The sequence below is a fragment of the Carlito syrichta genome, unplaced genomic scaffold (assembly GCF_000164805.1).
Source record: "Carlito syrichta isolate Samal-C Ts95f unplaced genomic scaffold, Tarsius_syrichta-2.0.1 Scaffold307258, whole genome shotgun sequence".
NCBI classification, from domain to species: domain Eukaryota; kingdom Metazoa; phylum Chordata; class Mammalia; order Primates; family Tarsiidae; genus Carlito; species Carlito syrichta.
The window spans coordinates 452,877-469,373 of NW_007251354.1; the positions used below are offsets into that span (position 1 = coordinate 452,877).

The 16,497-nt window shown below is 40.8% G+C and overlaps 1 protein-coding gene across 3 annotated transcripts in view; it reads right to left on the minus strand.

Annotated features, from left to right (window-relative positions):
• FAM149B1 (family with sequence similarity 149 member B1) overlaps positions 1–16,497 on the minus strand; it is a 63,853-nt gene that overhangs the window by 33,477 nt on the left and 13,879 nt on the right. For all 3 annotated transcript variants that reach the window (XM_008064283.2, XM_008064285.2, XM_008064284.2), the window contains exons 4-5: positions 13,693–13,835; positions 12,090–12,206 (exon numbers count right to left, since the gene is read on the minus strand). In XM_008064283.2, the coding sequence (XP_008062474.1) occupies positions 12,090–12,206; positions 13,693–13,835 (260 nt within the window). The remainder of the gene's footprint in view (positions 1–12,089; positions 12,207–13,692; positions 13,836–16,497) is intronic.

Sequence of the window (16,497 nt, forward strand, 5' to 3'; positions counted from 1 at the left end):
GTTATATCCAAGAAATCACTGCCAAATACAATGTTCTGAAGCTTTTCTCCCATGTTTAATTCTAGGAGTAAGTTCGAGGTCTTACATTTAGGTCTTTAATCCATTTAGAGTTAATTTTTATATGATGTAAGGTAAGGGTACATCTTCTTGCTTCTGCATGTAGGTATCCAGTTTTCCCAACATGACTTATTGAAGAGACTCTCCTTTCCCCATGTGTAGTCTTGGTACTCTTGTTGAAAATCATTTGGCCATATTTGCAATTTCTGGGCTTTCTACTGGTTAATGATTTTTTTTTTTACAGGTTATAACTTATATAGTCATACACTGAAGCAACTCATTAGATATTGTGGTTAGTTATTTTTGTGCTGAGATATATATTTAAGTATAGACAAGCTCTTTAAGCTAGCTAGCATAGGCAGAATACATAGCTTTTTTCAAGTGGCAATGTCATAAAACTCATCTTTTCTTTTTGGCCTCTGCTTCCCCCATATGCTATCACTATCATTTATTATTTTAAGTTCCTGAAATTTCATTTTTACCTAGATACTGATAACTTGGTTTCACAACCATAATTTCAATTTATACACTAATTCATTTTAATGTATTTTTATAATGTAAATATGATCTGCTTTTATTTAGTTAAAAAAAAAGAAAGTTGAATGATAACCATGCTCTAGGCACTGTGCTAGGTGTTAGAGAGGCAAAGAAGATGCTGTGTTATTGTGTTGCTTATTGTCCTCTGGCCCAAGAACTCAGTAACTGAGCCAAATACCTAGTTTAGTGCATTTGTAATATGAAAGAAAGCCAGTGTTGAGAGGATTCATGAATGACAAAGTGACAGAGATTAAGTAAAAAGTAGGCAGGTACCAGTTGATTTTTAGAAATCATTTTTGATTTTCATATTAAATTAATGAAAAACTACTGAAAGTTTTAAAGTATGAGACAGAAAGGGTCAATCCTGAATTCTTTTTTTTCAAGTTGAAGTTTCACTCTGTCGCCCAGACTGGAGTGCAGTGTGGCATGCTCACAGCCACCGCAGTCTTGACCTGCTGGGCTCAGGCAATCCTTCCTCCTAAGCCTTCCAAGGAGTAGGAACTACAGGTGCGTGCCACCACACCCAGCTCATTTTTTTAAAAATTGGAGACGAAGTCTTACTGAGTTGCCCAGGTTGATCTTGAACCCATGGACTCAGTCAATCCTCTCGTCTCCACTTCCCAAGTACTGGGATTACAGGCATAAGCCACCATGCTGGGCAATCTTAAATTTTTTTTGAAAGCCTGATTTAATGTAGAGAACATATTAGACAGGGCAAGAATGGATATAATTTGAAATGTCACTTTTGTAGAAAGTCTTATTGGTTGATAAGCCTATTTCATGGCAACCTGATTTGTTAAACTGAAAAAATAAAATGAATTTATGATACATTTTCCTCACACTTGGCACAACGCATTTTTTTCCACACCATTACAACAAAAATGGCAAAATAGCCCAGCTACTAGGGAGGCTAAGGTGAGAAGATCAATTGAGGTCAGGAGTTCAAGACCAGCCTGTGCAACATAATGAGATCCATCTCTAAAACTGTGTAAAAAATTCACCAGGTGTGGTGGCACATGCCTGTAGACCCAACTACTTGGGAGGCCAAAGTGGAAGGACTGCTTGAACCCAAGAGGTCAAGTCTGCAGTGAGCTATGGTGTCACCATTGCACTCTAGCCTAGACAACAGAGTGAGACCCCATATTTTAAAAAAAAAAAAAAGTAGCAAAACAGCAGTAATACCAAGTTACATATGTTCACGACCAAAATTATGTTCTTTAATACTACTGTATTAGTCTCTTAAGGGAAAAAATATCGCTGGATAATTCATTTCATCCAAGTATATGAGGAGGAGGACTCCCAAAAAACAGAATTCTATTTTTGAGGGCAGGCCCCTTATAGTACACTCAAAATTTGTTCCTCCGGTTCAAATGGTTAAACAAAGTTTTTATTTGGACATTTTGAGAAGGTTGCGTCACAATTTGTGGAAGAAATGTCCCAAGTTGTGGCAAACAGGTGACTGGTTCTTCCACCATGACAACACACCTGCCCATACCCCACTGAGTATTCACCCTCCCTAATCACACGATCTCAGCCCAAGTAACTTTTTTTTGTTTCCCCAATGAAAAAAGTCCTCAAAGGGAAATATTTTGTCAATGTAGAAGGGGTGAAACAACAAACAGCAGAAGCACTAAAAGGCATCAAAATTGACAAGTTCATGGCCAGTCTTGGTGGCTCAGCCTGTAATCCCAGCACTTGGGAGACAGAGGTGAGAGGATTGCCTGAGCCCGCAGGTTCAAAACCAGCCTTGGCAACTTAGCGAGACCTTGTCTCTACAACAAATCAAAAATTAGCCGGGCATGGTAGCATGCACCTATAGTTCCTACTACAGGCTACTTGGAAGGCTGAGGTGGAAGGATCACCAGAGCTCAGCAGGTCAACGCAGGGTTGGTTGTGAGCTGCACTCCAGCCTGGGCAACAGAGTGAGGTTCCAACTCAAAAAAAAATTGACCAAAAACTGAGCAGTGGAAAAAGCATCTTGATAGGTATATTGCATCAAATGGAGAGTACTTTGAAGGTGACTGAAGTTTAAACATGTAAGAATAAATACACACAATTTTTTATAAATAAATTTTGGGGTTTTTTGGGTCCTCCTCGTGTATCTATGTGTAGAGATCAGTATTTATCTGTGTAAGTAAAGAAAAGTAATTATTGAAAATTATAATCAAACAGCTCAGAAAAGCAGAATCAAAAATAGGAACAACAGTGGTGGTAGCAAGTAGAAAGAATGAAGGGGTGTTGGTAATATGATGCAGAATGGTGATTTCACCAGATTTCCTAAAAAGGAAGAACTAACTGCTTAGACTTGATTCCTTATTTCCTTGGAGATAAAGTTTCTAAATGGGCCTACTACTTTAGTTATAAAATAATACACACATAAAATTTATACAATGGGCCAGGTAAATGTATCCTAATTACAGGATATAGGTTGTGTAATTTTGATGAGAGAGAATTAAAAGGGACATCATTTATGTGGAAGACATTAGGCTGTAATCATTTTAAGGAGTAAACTTAACTTATTGCCATAATACATGAGATAAAGCCTAGTGAGCAATAGCTTGAGTTTAAAATCACTTTGAGAAAAGCAAACAAATCTCATTATATGTCCAAAGATCTGTTGAATACCCAGATCCCATAACCCTAACCCTATCAGTAATGTTTCACTTTGTGATCTGGTGAGATTACTGCATGATCAACAAAAAGGTACCAAGAGTATTACTACAACTCTTGGAATGTATCAAAATAAATAAAATGACAGTCTTAGGAAAAAGTGTAGAAATGATTTTTTTTTGCCTGGTGTGGTGGCTTATGCCTGTATTCCCAGCACAGGGAAGGACTGCCTGAGCCCAGAGGTTATAGACTAGCCTGGGCAACTTGGCAAGACCTCGACTCCATAATAAATCAGAAAATTAGGATGGGCTCAGTGGCTCAGCCTGTAATCCCAGCACTTTGGGAGGCCGAGGCAAGTGGATTGCCTGTGCCCGCAGGTTTGAGACCAGCCTGGGAAAGTTGGAGAGACCTCATTTCTACAATGAATCAAAAATTAGCCAGGTGTGGAAGCATGAGTCTGTAGTTCCAGCTACTCGGAAGGCTGAGGTGGAAAGATTGCGGGAACCTGGAAGTTCAATGCTGGGGTGGCTGTGTGCGTGTGTGCCACTGCACTCCAGCCTGGGCGACAGAGTGAGACTTCAACTTAAAAAAAAAAAATCAGAAAATTAGCCGGATATGGTGGCATATGCCTGTAATTCCAGCTACTTGGAAGGCTGAGGCGGAAGGATCGCCGGAGCCCAGCAGGTCGAGGCTGCGGTGGCCGGGAGCAGCCACTGCACTCCAGTCTAGGTGACAGAGTGAGACTCCAACTCAAAAAAAAAAAAGAAATGAATTAAAACTATGATGTTATATTTTACAAATAACCATAGGTTTCAAAATAATCCTATTTGAGTTTATTTTGTGCTTTTAAAATAGAGTTTGGGGTGTTCAAAAGATTTAGCCACTTAAACATTGTTGTGAAGTTTAACTTTTGTAAAAAGATTAAGTTTTATTTATTTTACACATTAAAAAAGTTTGGCTGGGTTCAGTGGCTCAGCCTGTAATCCCAGCACTTTGGGAGGCTGAGATGAGTGAATTGCCTGAGCCTGCGGGTTTGAGACCCACCTAGGCAACTTGGCGAGACCTCGTCTCTACAATAAATAAAAAATTAGCTGGGCATGTGCTACCGCACGTGCCTGTGGTTCCCGGCTACTTGGAAGGCTGAGGCAGAAGGATCGCTGGAGCCCAGCAGTCGAGGCTGCAGTGGCCAGAAGCATGCCACTGCACTCCAGTCTGGGCGACAGAGTGAGACTCCAACTCAAAAAAAAAAAAAAAAAATTAACTATGACCTCTTTTTAGTGATACTTTACATTTTTTTAAATCACTTTTCTTTTTTCTTTTTGAGTTGGAATCTCACTCTGTCACCCTTGGCTGGAGTGCAGTGGCATGCTCATGGCTTCAACTTGCTGGGCTTAGGCAATCCTTCTGTCTCAGCCTCCAAATAGCTGGAACCACAGGCAAGTGCCCCCATGCTTGGCTAATTTTTTGATTTATTGTAGAGATGAGGTCTTGCCAAGTTGCCCAGGCTGATCTTGACCCCCTGGTCTTAGGCAATCCTCTCACCTTGGCTTCCCAAAGTGCTGGGATTACAGGCCACCGTGCCCAGCCTAAAAAAATCAGTTTTCAACATTTTTTCCAAAAAAAATTTAAAGTCTGTTTCTTAGGCCCCTGTGTTTAAACCATTTTATTGACACATTTATTCCAAGAGGAAGCACCTATATTTATAAATAGATGTAAATGTAGATATATATATGTGTGCTTATACACACATACACACACACATCTGAAAAACAGTATCTTCTTTTTTTTTTTTTTTTTTTAGTTGGAATCTCACTCTGTCACCCAGGCTGGAGTACAGTGGCATGCTCACAGCCACCGCAACCTCTACCTGCTGGGCTTAGGTGATCCTTCCACCTCAGCCTTCCAAATAGCTGGAACTACAGGCATGTGCCACCATGCCTAGCTAATTTTTTTCTTTATTGTAGGTCACACCAAGTTGCTGAGGCTGGTCTCAAACCCGTGGGCTCAGGTAATCCTCTCACCTTGGCCTCCCAAAATGCTGGGATTATAGGCGTGAGCCACCACACCCAGCCAAATATCGTTTTAATTTCAGTAATTTTAGGGGTACAAATGGCTTTTGGTTACACAGATGCATTGTACAGTCATGAAAAAGTCTGGGCTTTAAGTGTACTCATCACCACCACTAGTGCACGCTGTACCAGATATGTGATTTTTATATCCCTCCCTTGCTCTCCCTACTGAGTCTCTGGTGTCCATTATCCCATTCTATACGCCTTTGAAGACCCTTAGCCTAGTTCCCATTTATAAGTGAGAACATGCCACTGCATGTTTTCTGTTCCTGCATTACTTCACTGAGGATAATGGTTTCCGATTCCATTCAAGTTGGTGCAAAAGACATTTCGTTCTTTGTTATGACTGAATAGTATTCCAGGGTATACCACGTTTTCCTTATCCACTCATCAGTTGATGAGCATTTAGCTTGATTCTACATCTTTGCAATTGTAAATTGTGCAGTAATAAATGTGAGTGCAGGTGTATATAATGACCTCTTTTCCTTTGGGTAGATACTGAGTAGTAGGATTGCTAAATGGAATGGTAGATCTACTTTTAGTTGAGAAATCTCCATACTGATTTCCATAGAGCAGGGGTCCTCAAACTTTTAAAACAGGGGGCCAGTTCACTGTCCCTCAGACCGTTGGAAGGGTGGATTATAGTTTAAAAAAAAACTATGAACACTGCAAATATCTTATTTTGAAGTGAAAAAACAAAACGGGAACAAATACAGTATTTAAAATGAAGAACAAGTAAAGTTAAATCAACAAACTTACCAGTATTTCAATGGGAACTATGGGCCTGCTTTTGGCTAATGAGATGGTCAATGTCCGGTTCCATATTTGTCACTGCTAGTCGTAAGACTGAGAGGAGGAGTCAAGACACAGAGAGAAGGAGGGGTGTCGGAGAGTGCATTCCACACATGCGCACGGGCCGGGACTAGTCGGCTGCTAGGCAGGACAGGCAGCGGCAAAAACACCCGGTGAGCCAGATAAATGTCCTCGGTGGGCCGCATGTGACCCACGGGCCGTAGTTTGAGGACCCCTGCCATAGAGGTTCTATTTATTTACATTCCCAGCAACAGCGTATAAGCATTCCTTTTCTATTGTTTTTTGGTTTTTTTTAATTTTTAAAAGTAATAGCCATTCTGATTGGTGTAAGATGGTATCTCACTGTGGCTTTAATTTGCATTTTTCTGATAATTAGTGATGTTCAACATTTTTTCATGTTGACCATTAATATATCTTTTTCTGAGAGATGTCAGTTCATGTCATTTGACCACTTTTTAATGTGGTTGTTTTTTTCTTGCTGTTCTGTTTAGTTTTTTGTAGATTCTTGGTATTAGTCCTTTGTGAGATGTATAGCTTATAAATATTTTCTCCCATTCCATAAGTTGCTTATTTACTCTGTTGATTATTTCTTTTGCTGTACAGAAACGTTTTAGTTTAATTATGTTCTACTATTTGTTTTTGTTGCATTTGCTCTTGACGTCTTGGCCACAAATTCTTTGCCTATGCTGATGTCTAGAAGAATTTTTCTTAGGGTTTCTTCTAGGATTTTTATGGTTTCAGGTCTGACATTGAAGTCTTTAATCCATCTTGATTAATTTTTGTATACGGTGAGAGACAGGAATCTAGTTTCACTTTTTTGCATATGACTATCTAATTTTTCCAACACCATTTGTTGAATAGGGTGTCCTTTCTCCAGTGCAACTTTTTTGTATGCTTTGTCAAAGATCAGTTGGCTATAGGCATTTGCAATTATTTCTGAAATCTGCATTCCATTCCATTGATCCATGTGTCTGCCCTTGTACCAGGACCCCATGCTGTTTTGATTACTAAAGCCTTGTAGTGTAATTTGAAGTTGGGTATGTGATGCCTCTGGTTTTGTTTTTGTTGTTGTTTTTTGTTTTTGTGTGTGTGTGCACCTATCATCCCCACCTGTGCACATTGTACCCAATAGGTGATTTTTCTTCTTCCCACCTTTTCCCACCCTTCCTCCCTGGTTTTTGTTTTTTTTTTTTTTTGAGTTGGAGTCTTATTCAGTTGTCCAGGCTGGAGTGCAGTGGCACACTCACGGCCACCGCAGCCTTGACCTGGTGGGCTCAGGTGATCCTTCCACCTCAGCCTTCCAAGTAGCTGGAACTACAGGCATGTGCCACCATACCCAGCTTGTTTGTTTATTTTTGAGTTGGAATCTCACTCTGTTGCACAGGCTGGAGTGCAGTGGCATGCTCACAACCACCACAGCCTCGACCACTGGATTCAGACAATCTTTCCACCTCAGCCTTCTAAGTAGCTGGAACTACAGTCATGCATCACCATGCCCAGTTAATTTTTTGATTTATTGTAGAGATGAGATCTTGCCAAGTTGCCCGGGCTAGTCTTAAACCTGTGAGCTCAAGCAACCTCTCACCTCGACCACCCAAAGTGCTGGGATTATAGATGTGAGCCACTGGCCACTATCCTCTGCGTTCTAAGTCTCTGGTCAGAGTCTATTATACCAGGGATCCCCAACCCCCGGGCCACGGACCAATACTTGTTAGAAACTGGACTGCACAGCAGGAGGTGAGTGCCAGGTGAGTGAACAAAGCTTCACTTGTATTTACAGCTGCTCCCCATCACTGGCATTACAGCCTGAGCTCCGCCTCCTGTCAGATCAATGACAGCTTAGATTCTCATAGGAGCATGAAACCTACTATGAACTGCACATGCGAGGGATCTAGAAATTAAGTGCACAAATAATACCAAAAGCATCCCCACCCCGACCCTCCAGTTTATGGAAAAATTATCTTCCACAAAACTGTTCCCAGCTGGGCTCGGTGGCTCAGCCTGTAATCCCAGCACTTTGGGAGGCTGAGGTGAGTGGATTGCCTGAGCCCGCGGGTTCGAGACCTGCATGGGCAACTTGATGAGACCTCATATCTACAATAAATCAAAAATTAGCCGGGTGTGGAAGCGCACGCCTGTAGTTCCAGCTACTTGGAAGGCTGAGGCGGAAGGATCGCCGGAGCCCAGCAGGTCGAGGCTGTGGAGTCCGGGAGTGGCCACTGCACTCCAGTCTGGGTGACAGAGTGAGACTCCAACTCAAAAAAAAAACAAACAAAAACAACTGTTCCCTTATGCCAAAAAGGTTGGGACCACTGCATTATTTCATTCTAAATGCCTTAGGAGACCCTTAGCTTTGCTCCCACTTTTAAATCAGAACATGCAGTATTTTGTTTTCTGTTCCTGGATTAGTTCACTTAGGACGATGTCCTCCAATTTCATACAAGTTGCTGCAAAAGACATGATTTCATTATTTTTTATGGCTGAATAGTATTCCATGGTGTGTGTGTGTGTGTGTGTGTGTGTGTGTGTAGAAAAATACATAAACACACACATTTTCATTATCCACTGATCTCAGTTCATCGGTATTTAGGTTGATTTCACATCTTTGCAATTGTGAATTGCACTGTGGTAAGCATCCAAGTGCAGGTGTCCTTTTTGTATAACGACCTTTGTTCCTTTGGGTAGATACCCAGTAGTGGGACTGGTGGATCAAATGGTAGATCTACTTTTAGTCCTTTGTGAAAGCTCCCTATCTATTTCCATAGAGTTTGTACTAATTTATACTCCCACCAACAACGTATAAGCATTCTCTTTTCACCACTTCTGTGCCAGCATCTACTGTTTTTTTCTGTGCCAGGATCTACTGTTTTTTTCACAATTTCTGTGCCAGCATCTATTTTTTTTCTGACTGGTGTAAGGTGGTATATCTCATTGTGGTTTTAATTTGCATTTCTCTGATAATTAGTGATGTTGAGCATTTTTTCGTTTGTTTGGCCATTTGTATATCTTCTTTTGAGAGGTGTCTGTCATTTGCCTACTTTTTTTGAGTTGGAGTCTCACTCTGTTGACCAGACTGGAGTGCAGTGGTACACTCCTCGTCACCGCATTCTCAACCTGCTGGGCTCCAGTGATCCCTCTACCTCAGCTTTCCAAGTAGCTGGAACTATAGGCACACACTACCACGCTGGATAATTTTTTATTTATCATAGAGATGAGGTCTCGCCAGGTTGCTCGGGTGGGTCTTGAACCCACGGGCTCAGAGAATCCACTCACCTTGGCCTCCCAAAGTGCTGGGATTACAGGTTGAGCCACCGAGCCTGGCCCACTTTTTTTTTTGCATTGGAGTCTTACTCTGTGGCCCAGGCTGGAGTTCAGTGGCATGCTCACTGCCACCACAGCCTCGATGCACTGGGCTCAGGTGATCCTTCTGCCTCAACCTTCCAAGTAGCTGGAACTATAGGCATGAACCACCATTCCAGCTAATTTTTTGATTTATTGTAGAGACAAGGTCTCACCAAGTTGCCCAGGCTGTTCTCAAACTCGTGGGCTCAGGCAATCCTCTCACCTCATCCTCCCAAAGTTCTGGGATTATAGGCATGAGCCACTGTGCCTGGCATTTGCCCACTTTTTAATGGGGTTATTTACTTTTTTCTTGCTAATTTGAGTTCTTTGCAGATTCTCAAGATTAGGCTTTTGTCAGATGTATAGTTTGTGAATATTTTCTCCTATTTTGTAGGTTGCCTATTTGACTACTTCTTTTGCTGTTCAGAAGGTTTTCGTTTAAGTTCCACTTATTTATTTTTATTTTTGTTGCATTTCCTTTTGGGGTCTTAGCCATAAGTTCTTTGTCTACACCAATGTCCAGAAGAGTTCCCTGTTTTCTTCTAGGATTTTTATGGTTTCAGGTCTGACATTTAAGTCTTTAGCCCATCTTGAGTTAATTTTTGTATATGGTTAGAGATAGAGATCCAATTTTCCCAGCACCATTTGTTGAATAGGGTGTCCTTTTTCCAGTGTATGTTTTTGTCTGCTTTGTCAAAAATCAGTTGGCTGTAAGTATCTGGGTTTATTTCTCAATTCTGTATTCTTTTCCATTGGTCCATGTGTCTGCCCTTGTATCAGTATCCCATGCGTTTTGGTTAGTAAAGGCTTGTAGTATAATTTGAAGATGGGTAATGCAATGCCCTTAGTTTTTTCTTTTTGCTTAGGATTGCCTTACTTATTCGGGGTCTTTTATGGTTCCTTATGACTTTTAGGATTGTTTTCTTCTAATTCCGTGAAAAATGACATTGGCAGTTTGACAGGGATGCATTGAATCTGTAGATTACTTTGGGTAGTATGGTCATTTTAACAATGTTGATTCTCCCAATCCTTTAGCATGGAATATTTTTCCATTTGGTTGTGTCCTCTATGATTTCTTTCATCAGTGTTTGGTAGTTCTCCTTATAGAAATCTTTTACCTCCTTGCTTAGATATATTCCTAGGTATTTTATTTTTTTGGCAGCTTTTGAGATTGATTTCTTGATCTGATTCTCAGCTTAGTCATTATTGGTATGTAGCAATGCTACTGATTTGTATGTGTCAATTTTATAATCTGAGACTTTATCAAGTCCAGGAATCTTTTAAAGGAGGCTTTAGGGTTTTCTAAGTATAAGATATCAGCAAGCCGGGCTCGGTGGCTCAGCCTGTAATCCTGCACCTTTGGAAGGCTGAGGTGAGTGGATTGCCTGAGCCTGCGGGTTCGAGACCCGCCTGGGCAACTTGGGGAGACCTCAACTCTACAATAAATCAAAAACTAGCTGGGCGTGGTAGTGCACGTCTGTAGTTACGGCTACCTGGAAGGCTGAGGTGGAAGGATTGCCAGAGTCCAGCAGGTCAAGGCTGCGGTGGCCGAGAGCAGCCACTACCCTCCAGTCTGGGCGTCAGAGTGAGACTCCAACTCAAAAAAAAAAAAAAGATATCAGCAAACAGAGATTATTTGATTTCTTATTTTCCAACTTGGATACCCTTTATTTCTTTCTCTTGCCTGATTGCTTTGGCTAGGACTTCCAAGAATATCCTTAAACTCCATGCTATGGTTTGAATATTTGTCTTCTCTAAAACTCATGTTGAAATTTAATCCCCAGTTTGGCAGTATTGAGAGGTGAGGCCTTTAAGAGGTGACTGGATCATGAATGAGAGCTCTACCCTCATTTATGGATTAATAGGTTAATGGGTTAATGGAGTAATGGGTTATCATGGGAGGGGAACTGGTGGCTTTATAAGAAGACGAGAGAGACTTGAGTTAGCATGTTAGCATACATAGCCTCCTTGCCATGTGAGTCCTTGCACTGCTTCAGGACTCTGCAGAGAATCCCCACCAGCAAGAAGGCCTTCACCAGATGCTGTCCCTCCACCTTCGTCTCCAGAACTGTACGAAATAAATTCAGCCAGGCTCGGTGGCTCAGCCTGTAAACCCACGCCTTTGGGAGGCTGTGGTGAGTGGACTGCCTGAACCCGTGGGTTCGAGACCCGCCTGGGCAACTTGGCGAGACCACATCTCTACAATAAATCAAAAATTAGCTGGGTGTGGTAGCACGCGCCTGTAATTCCAGCTACTTGGAAGGCTGAGGCGGAAGGATCGTCGGAGCCCACCAGGTTGAGGCTGCAGTGGCTGGGAGCGGCCACTGCACTCCAGTCTGGGTGACAGAGTGAAACTCCAACACAAAAAAAAAAAAGAAAAAGAAAGAAATTCATCTTCTTTATAAATTACCCAGTTTTAGGTATTCTGTTACAAGCAACAGAAAACAGATCAATATACTCCAGGAGACGTCTTACTATTTTAACCAAAAAATTACATAACAAAATTTTAATATTTACAAAGACTATGGACAATATTACAGAATTTGCTGTTTTATTAAATACCAATAAGCAGAATGAAGTATTTTAATCCCTTAGAACAACTGGTAGGATATAATACTTGCATATTAGGACACCGAAATATTTATATAATAGAATACTTACATAGTACAATCTCTTTCTTGAGGCAAGATTGCTTCATGTGAAGTTGAAACAGCAGAAGGGGATCTCGGATACAATTCATAACCTTCACTTGGAGGGATTATCTGCCTACCCAGAATCCTTCAAAACAAAGAGACAGACACAATTAAGCATCTTCACCTGGCATACATACAAAATCTAAATATTTTTGGAACAAATTTAATAGCTCTACATAGAAATCCAGTACACACTTAGTTTGATAATGACTAAGAATGATTATTGAGAGGAAACATGATTCTAGAGCCTTATTAGAGGTATATCTCTCTTCCATAGAATGAAGATGGAAAAGATAAAACTGTAGCCCAGGGGCTTAAAAAGAAAACATCCAAGGAAACTGAACAAGCATTTATAATTTGCACTTCAACGTCTATAATAATCCTCATTAAATCAGCCAAAGTGAAATGAAGTATCAGTCAAGTTAGTAAAAACTTTGAATTATTATTTTTTTTGAGTTGGAGGCTCACTCTGTCGCCCAGGCTGGGGTGCAGTGGCACGCTCACAGCCATCCCAGTGTCGACCTGCTAGGTTCCAGTGATCTTTCTGCCTCAGCCTTCCAAGCAGCTGGAACTATAGGCGTGTCCTATCATGCCCAGCTAATTTTTTGATTTATTGTAGAGACAAGGTCTTACCTTGTTGCCCAGGCTGGTCTTGAATCCACAAGCTAAAGCAATCCTCTTACCCCGGCCTCCTAAAGTGCTAGGATTTCAGGTTTAAGCCACTATGCCTGGTGCGAATTATATTTTTTCTTTTTTTTTTTTTTTTGAGTTGGTCTCACTCTGCCGCCCAGACTGGAGTGCAGTGGCACGCTCCTGGCCACCTCAGCTTCGACCTGCTGGGCTTCGGCAATCCTTCCGCCTCAGCCTTCCAAGTAGCTGAACTACAGGCGTGCACTACCACACCTGGCTAATTTTTTGATTCATTGTAGAGATGAGGTCTCACCAAATTGCACAGGTGGGTCTCGAACCTGTGGGCTCAGGCAATCCACTCACCTCAGCTTCCCAAAGCACGGGATTACAGGCTGAGCCACCAAGCCCGGCTCTGAATTATATTCTTAAAAACATGAAGCTTTATGAACTTCAAGTATGTACAGTAAGTGGTACTATTGTAATCTCTGAGGAAGCTCATGAACAGCCTTTATCTATTTTCAAGAATAGGCAAGAAGTTAATTGTAAACAACAGTATAAACAGATAAATTTTCTGACCATTTTATTAAAAAAAAAGTCTCTGTGGACAACCATGATACCCAGACCTCAGTTACTGGTATAAATTATTTTACCTGATTGGGATGACTTATTGTTAGTTATGGAAATGCTAAGAAACTTCTACCAACTTGAATCTTCTCTTAGCTAAGGCTTTATACCACACAGCCTTATTTATATTCATTAAAATTATGCCCTTAAAGATTTTAGAATACAAGTTTTGTTTTTTTTTAATTTGCTGCTTTTTTTTTTTTAAGAAAGCAGGATTTATTGAGAGGACAGAAAAGCCCGAAGGGGTTGCCCAATTTGCTGCTTTTGAAAAATTTTAGTATTACCCATGAATAAAGTCAACTATAGGGTTTTAATACCTGAGGTGAGGAAAGCTAGCTGTCCACTGTTGGCACTCTTCTTGTAGACTCTCTGTATGCACACTCAACTTCTGCTCGTACAAGAGCTCATCAATGGCTGTGAACATTGCCTCAACTTTTTCAGTGGCATTTTGATCAAGTTCCTAGAAGAAAATATGCCCCAAAACATTTATGTGAGCTTCAATCCCTGTTACAAATTACAAAGACTAAAAGCAATGTGATTTTGTTTTGTTTTAAATATTTAGTCCATTTTAAATACTGTTGTGTTTCCATGAAAGAAAAGTTAAATGAGTGCGTTTTCATATCTCAGAATTTTCCCAATGTCTTCTCTATTCCTATTTAAAGAAGATTTACATAAATTTCTATTTTTTAGGCTGGTCTAAATGTAGTGGTGTTTACAACTCATTGATCACAACCAGTTACATATTTCTTTGTTCCTTTTACACTCCATTGTTTCACTTGACTAGCCTTAAAAAAAGAGAAATATCTTTTTTTTTTTTTAAGCAACATTTTTCCCAGCCTGTAATCTCAGCACTTTCGGAAGCAGAGACAGAAGGATTGCTTGAGACCAGGAGTTTGGGACCAGCCTGAGCAACCTCTACAAAAAAAAAAAAAAAGAGTTAGCCAGGTGTGGTGGTATGCACTTCTAGTCCCAGCTATTTGGGAGGCTGATACAGGAGGTCTGCTTGAGCCTAGGAATTGGAGACTGTGATGAGTTGTCATCATGCCACTGCACTTTAGCCAGGGCAACATAGTGAGACCTTGACTCAAAAAAAAAGTAATGTTTTCCTTGTTATATAAATACTTTGCTTATTGAAAATATTTTGAAAATATAGAAAAGTACTAAGAAAAAAATAAAAATTATCAATAATTCCACCAGTTAAATAGCTAATTTTAGTATAGTTGCTTGATTCCATTATGTTTTTATAGCAAAAGGTAAACAGATAACCCTGTATATATTACTTTGAATTCTGCATCTTTCACTTGACAATCTGTGATATCCTTGTTCCTGTAATTCATCCTTTAAGAACAGTCAGAAGACCAGGTGCAGTGGCTCACGCTCATAATCCCAGCAATTTGGGAGGCTGAGGTTGGGGAGGGATTGCTTGAGGCCAGGAGTTCTAAACCAGTGTAGGAAATAAAGTGAGACCACCCCGCCCCGCCATCTCTTAAAAAAAATAGCCTCAGTAGCGCACTCCTCTAACCCCAGCTACTCAGGAGGCTAAGACAGGAGGATTGTTTGAGCCCAGAAGTTCTAGGTTTTGGTGAGCTGTAATTGTGCCACTGCACTCTAGCCTGGGTGACAAACAAACAAAAACGAAATCTATTCTTTAAAAAGTTAAACATAGAGTTTTCTTTTTCTTTTTTTTTTCTTTCTTTTTTTGAGTTGGAGTCTCACTCAGTCGCCCAGACAGTGGATGCTCCCGGCCACCGCAGCCTCGAACTGCTGGGCTCCGGCGATCCTTCCGCCTCAGCCTTCCAAGTAGCTGGAACTACAGGCGCGCGCTACCAGGCCCGGCTAATTTTTTTAATGTTGTAGAGATGAGATCTCGCCAAGTTGCCCAGGGGGATCTTGAACCCACGGGTTCAGGCAATTCACTCACTTTGGCCTCCCAAAGCGTGGGATTACAGGCTGAGCCACCGAGCCCAGTCAATCAGAGTTTTCATATAACCTAGTAATATCGCCTCAGCCCAGCAGGTCGACGCTGGGGTGAATGTGAGTTTGCCACTGCACTCCAGCCTGGGTGACAGAGTGAGACTCCAACTCAAAAAAAAAAAAGTAAGTCTAGGGATACACATTACAAAGTTGATTTGATGGCTCTATGGATATCAAAGACCCAGTTTCTTCTTTTGTTTCCATCCTCAGTGATGCTTCATGGTCCAGGATGGCTGCTGTATCTTTAGTCCTAGTTCTATGTTCTCGGCAGGAATTAGGAGAAAGGGGATAAATGGGAAAAAAATAGCATTCTAGAAAGTCCCATCTCCTGACTTCTATATAAAATTCATTAGCTTCTCTTACTTGTAACAGGTAGGAAAATAGGAGTATAATTTTCAGCTGGGTAAATGTCTAAAACTATATTGACAGAGTGATATTAATATAAGTATGTAAATCTCTAAGTTATAAGTGTCTAGAACATGGGTCAGCAACTATGGCCAGTGAGATAAATTCAGCCTACTGCCTGTCTTATAAATAAAGTTTTACTGGAATACAGTCACCCACACTTATTTGCATATTGTCTATGGCTGCATTCTCACTGCAGTAACAAGAGTTAAGGGTCCTTGATAAAGCCTGCAAAGCCTAAGGTACTTAGAGTTAATCTGGGTATTATTCTCAAACACATACACATTCTCTTAATACTTACACAGTTTTCTGTATAAGTTTTTTCCTAATCAACTCTACTGCATCTCATTAAAAAAAAAAAAAACTGGCAAAGCTGAAAAACTATGAAAATTCACTGTTTGGGCCAAGTGTGTAAGAAACAAGCCCTTTTGTACATTCCTGGTGGAATGTGCAGAATGGAATAACTTCTACAGAGGTCAGTTTGGCAACAGCTTCCAAAATTACAAAAGTATGGTATCTCTTGGCCAGCAGGTCCACCTCTAGAAATTTATACTCAGATATATTCACATTTATGTAAAATAATACATGTGCAGCCAAGTGCAGTGGCTCACACCTGTAATCCCAGCACTTTGGGAGGCAGAAGTGGGAGGATTGCCTGAGTCCAGAGGTTCAAGACCAGCCTGAGCAATTTGGTGAGACCCTGTCTCTGCAATAAATAAAAAAATTAGCCAGGTGTGGTGGTG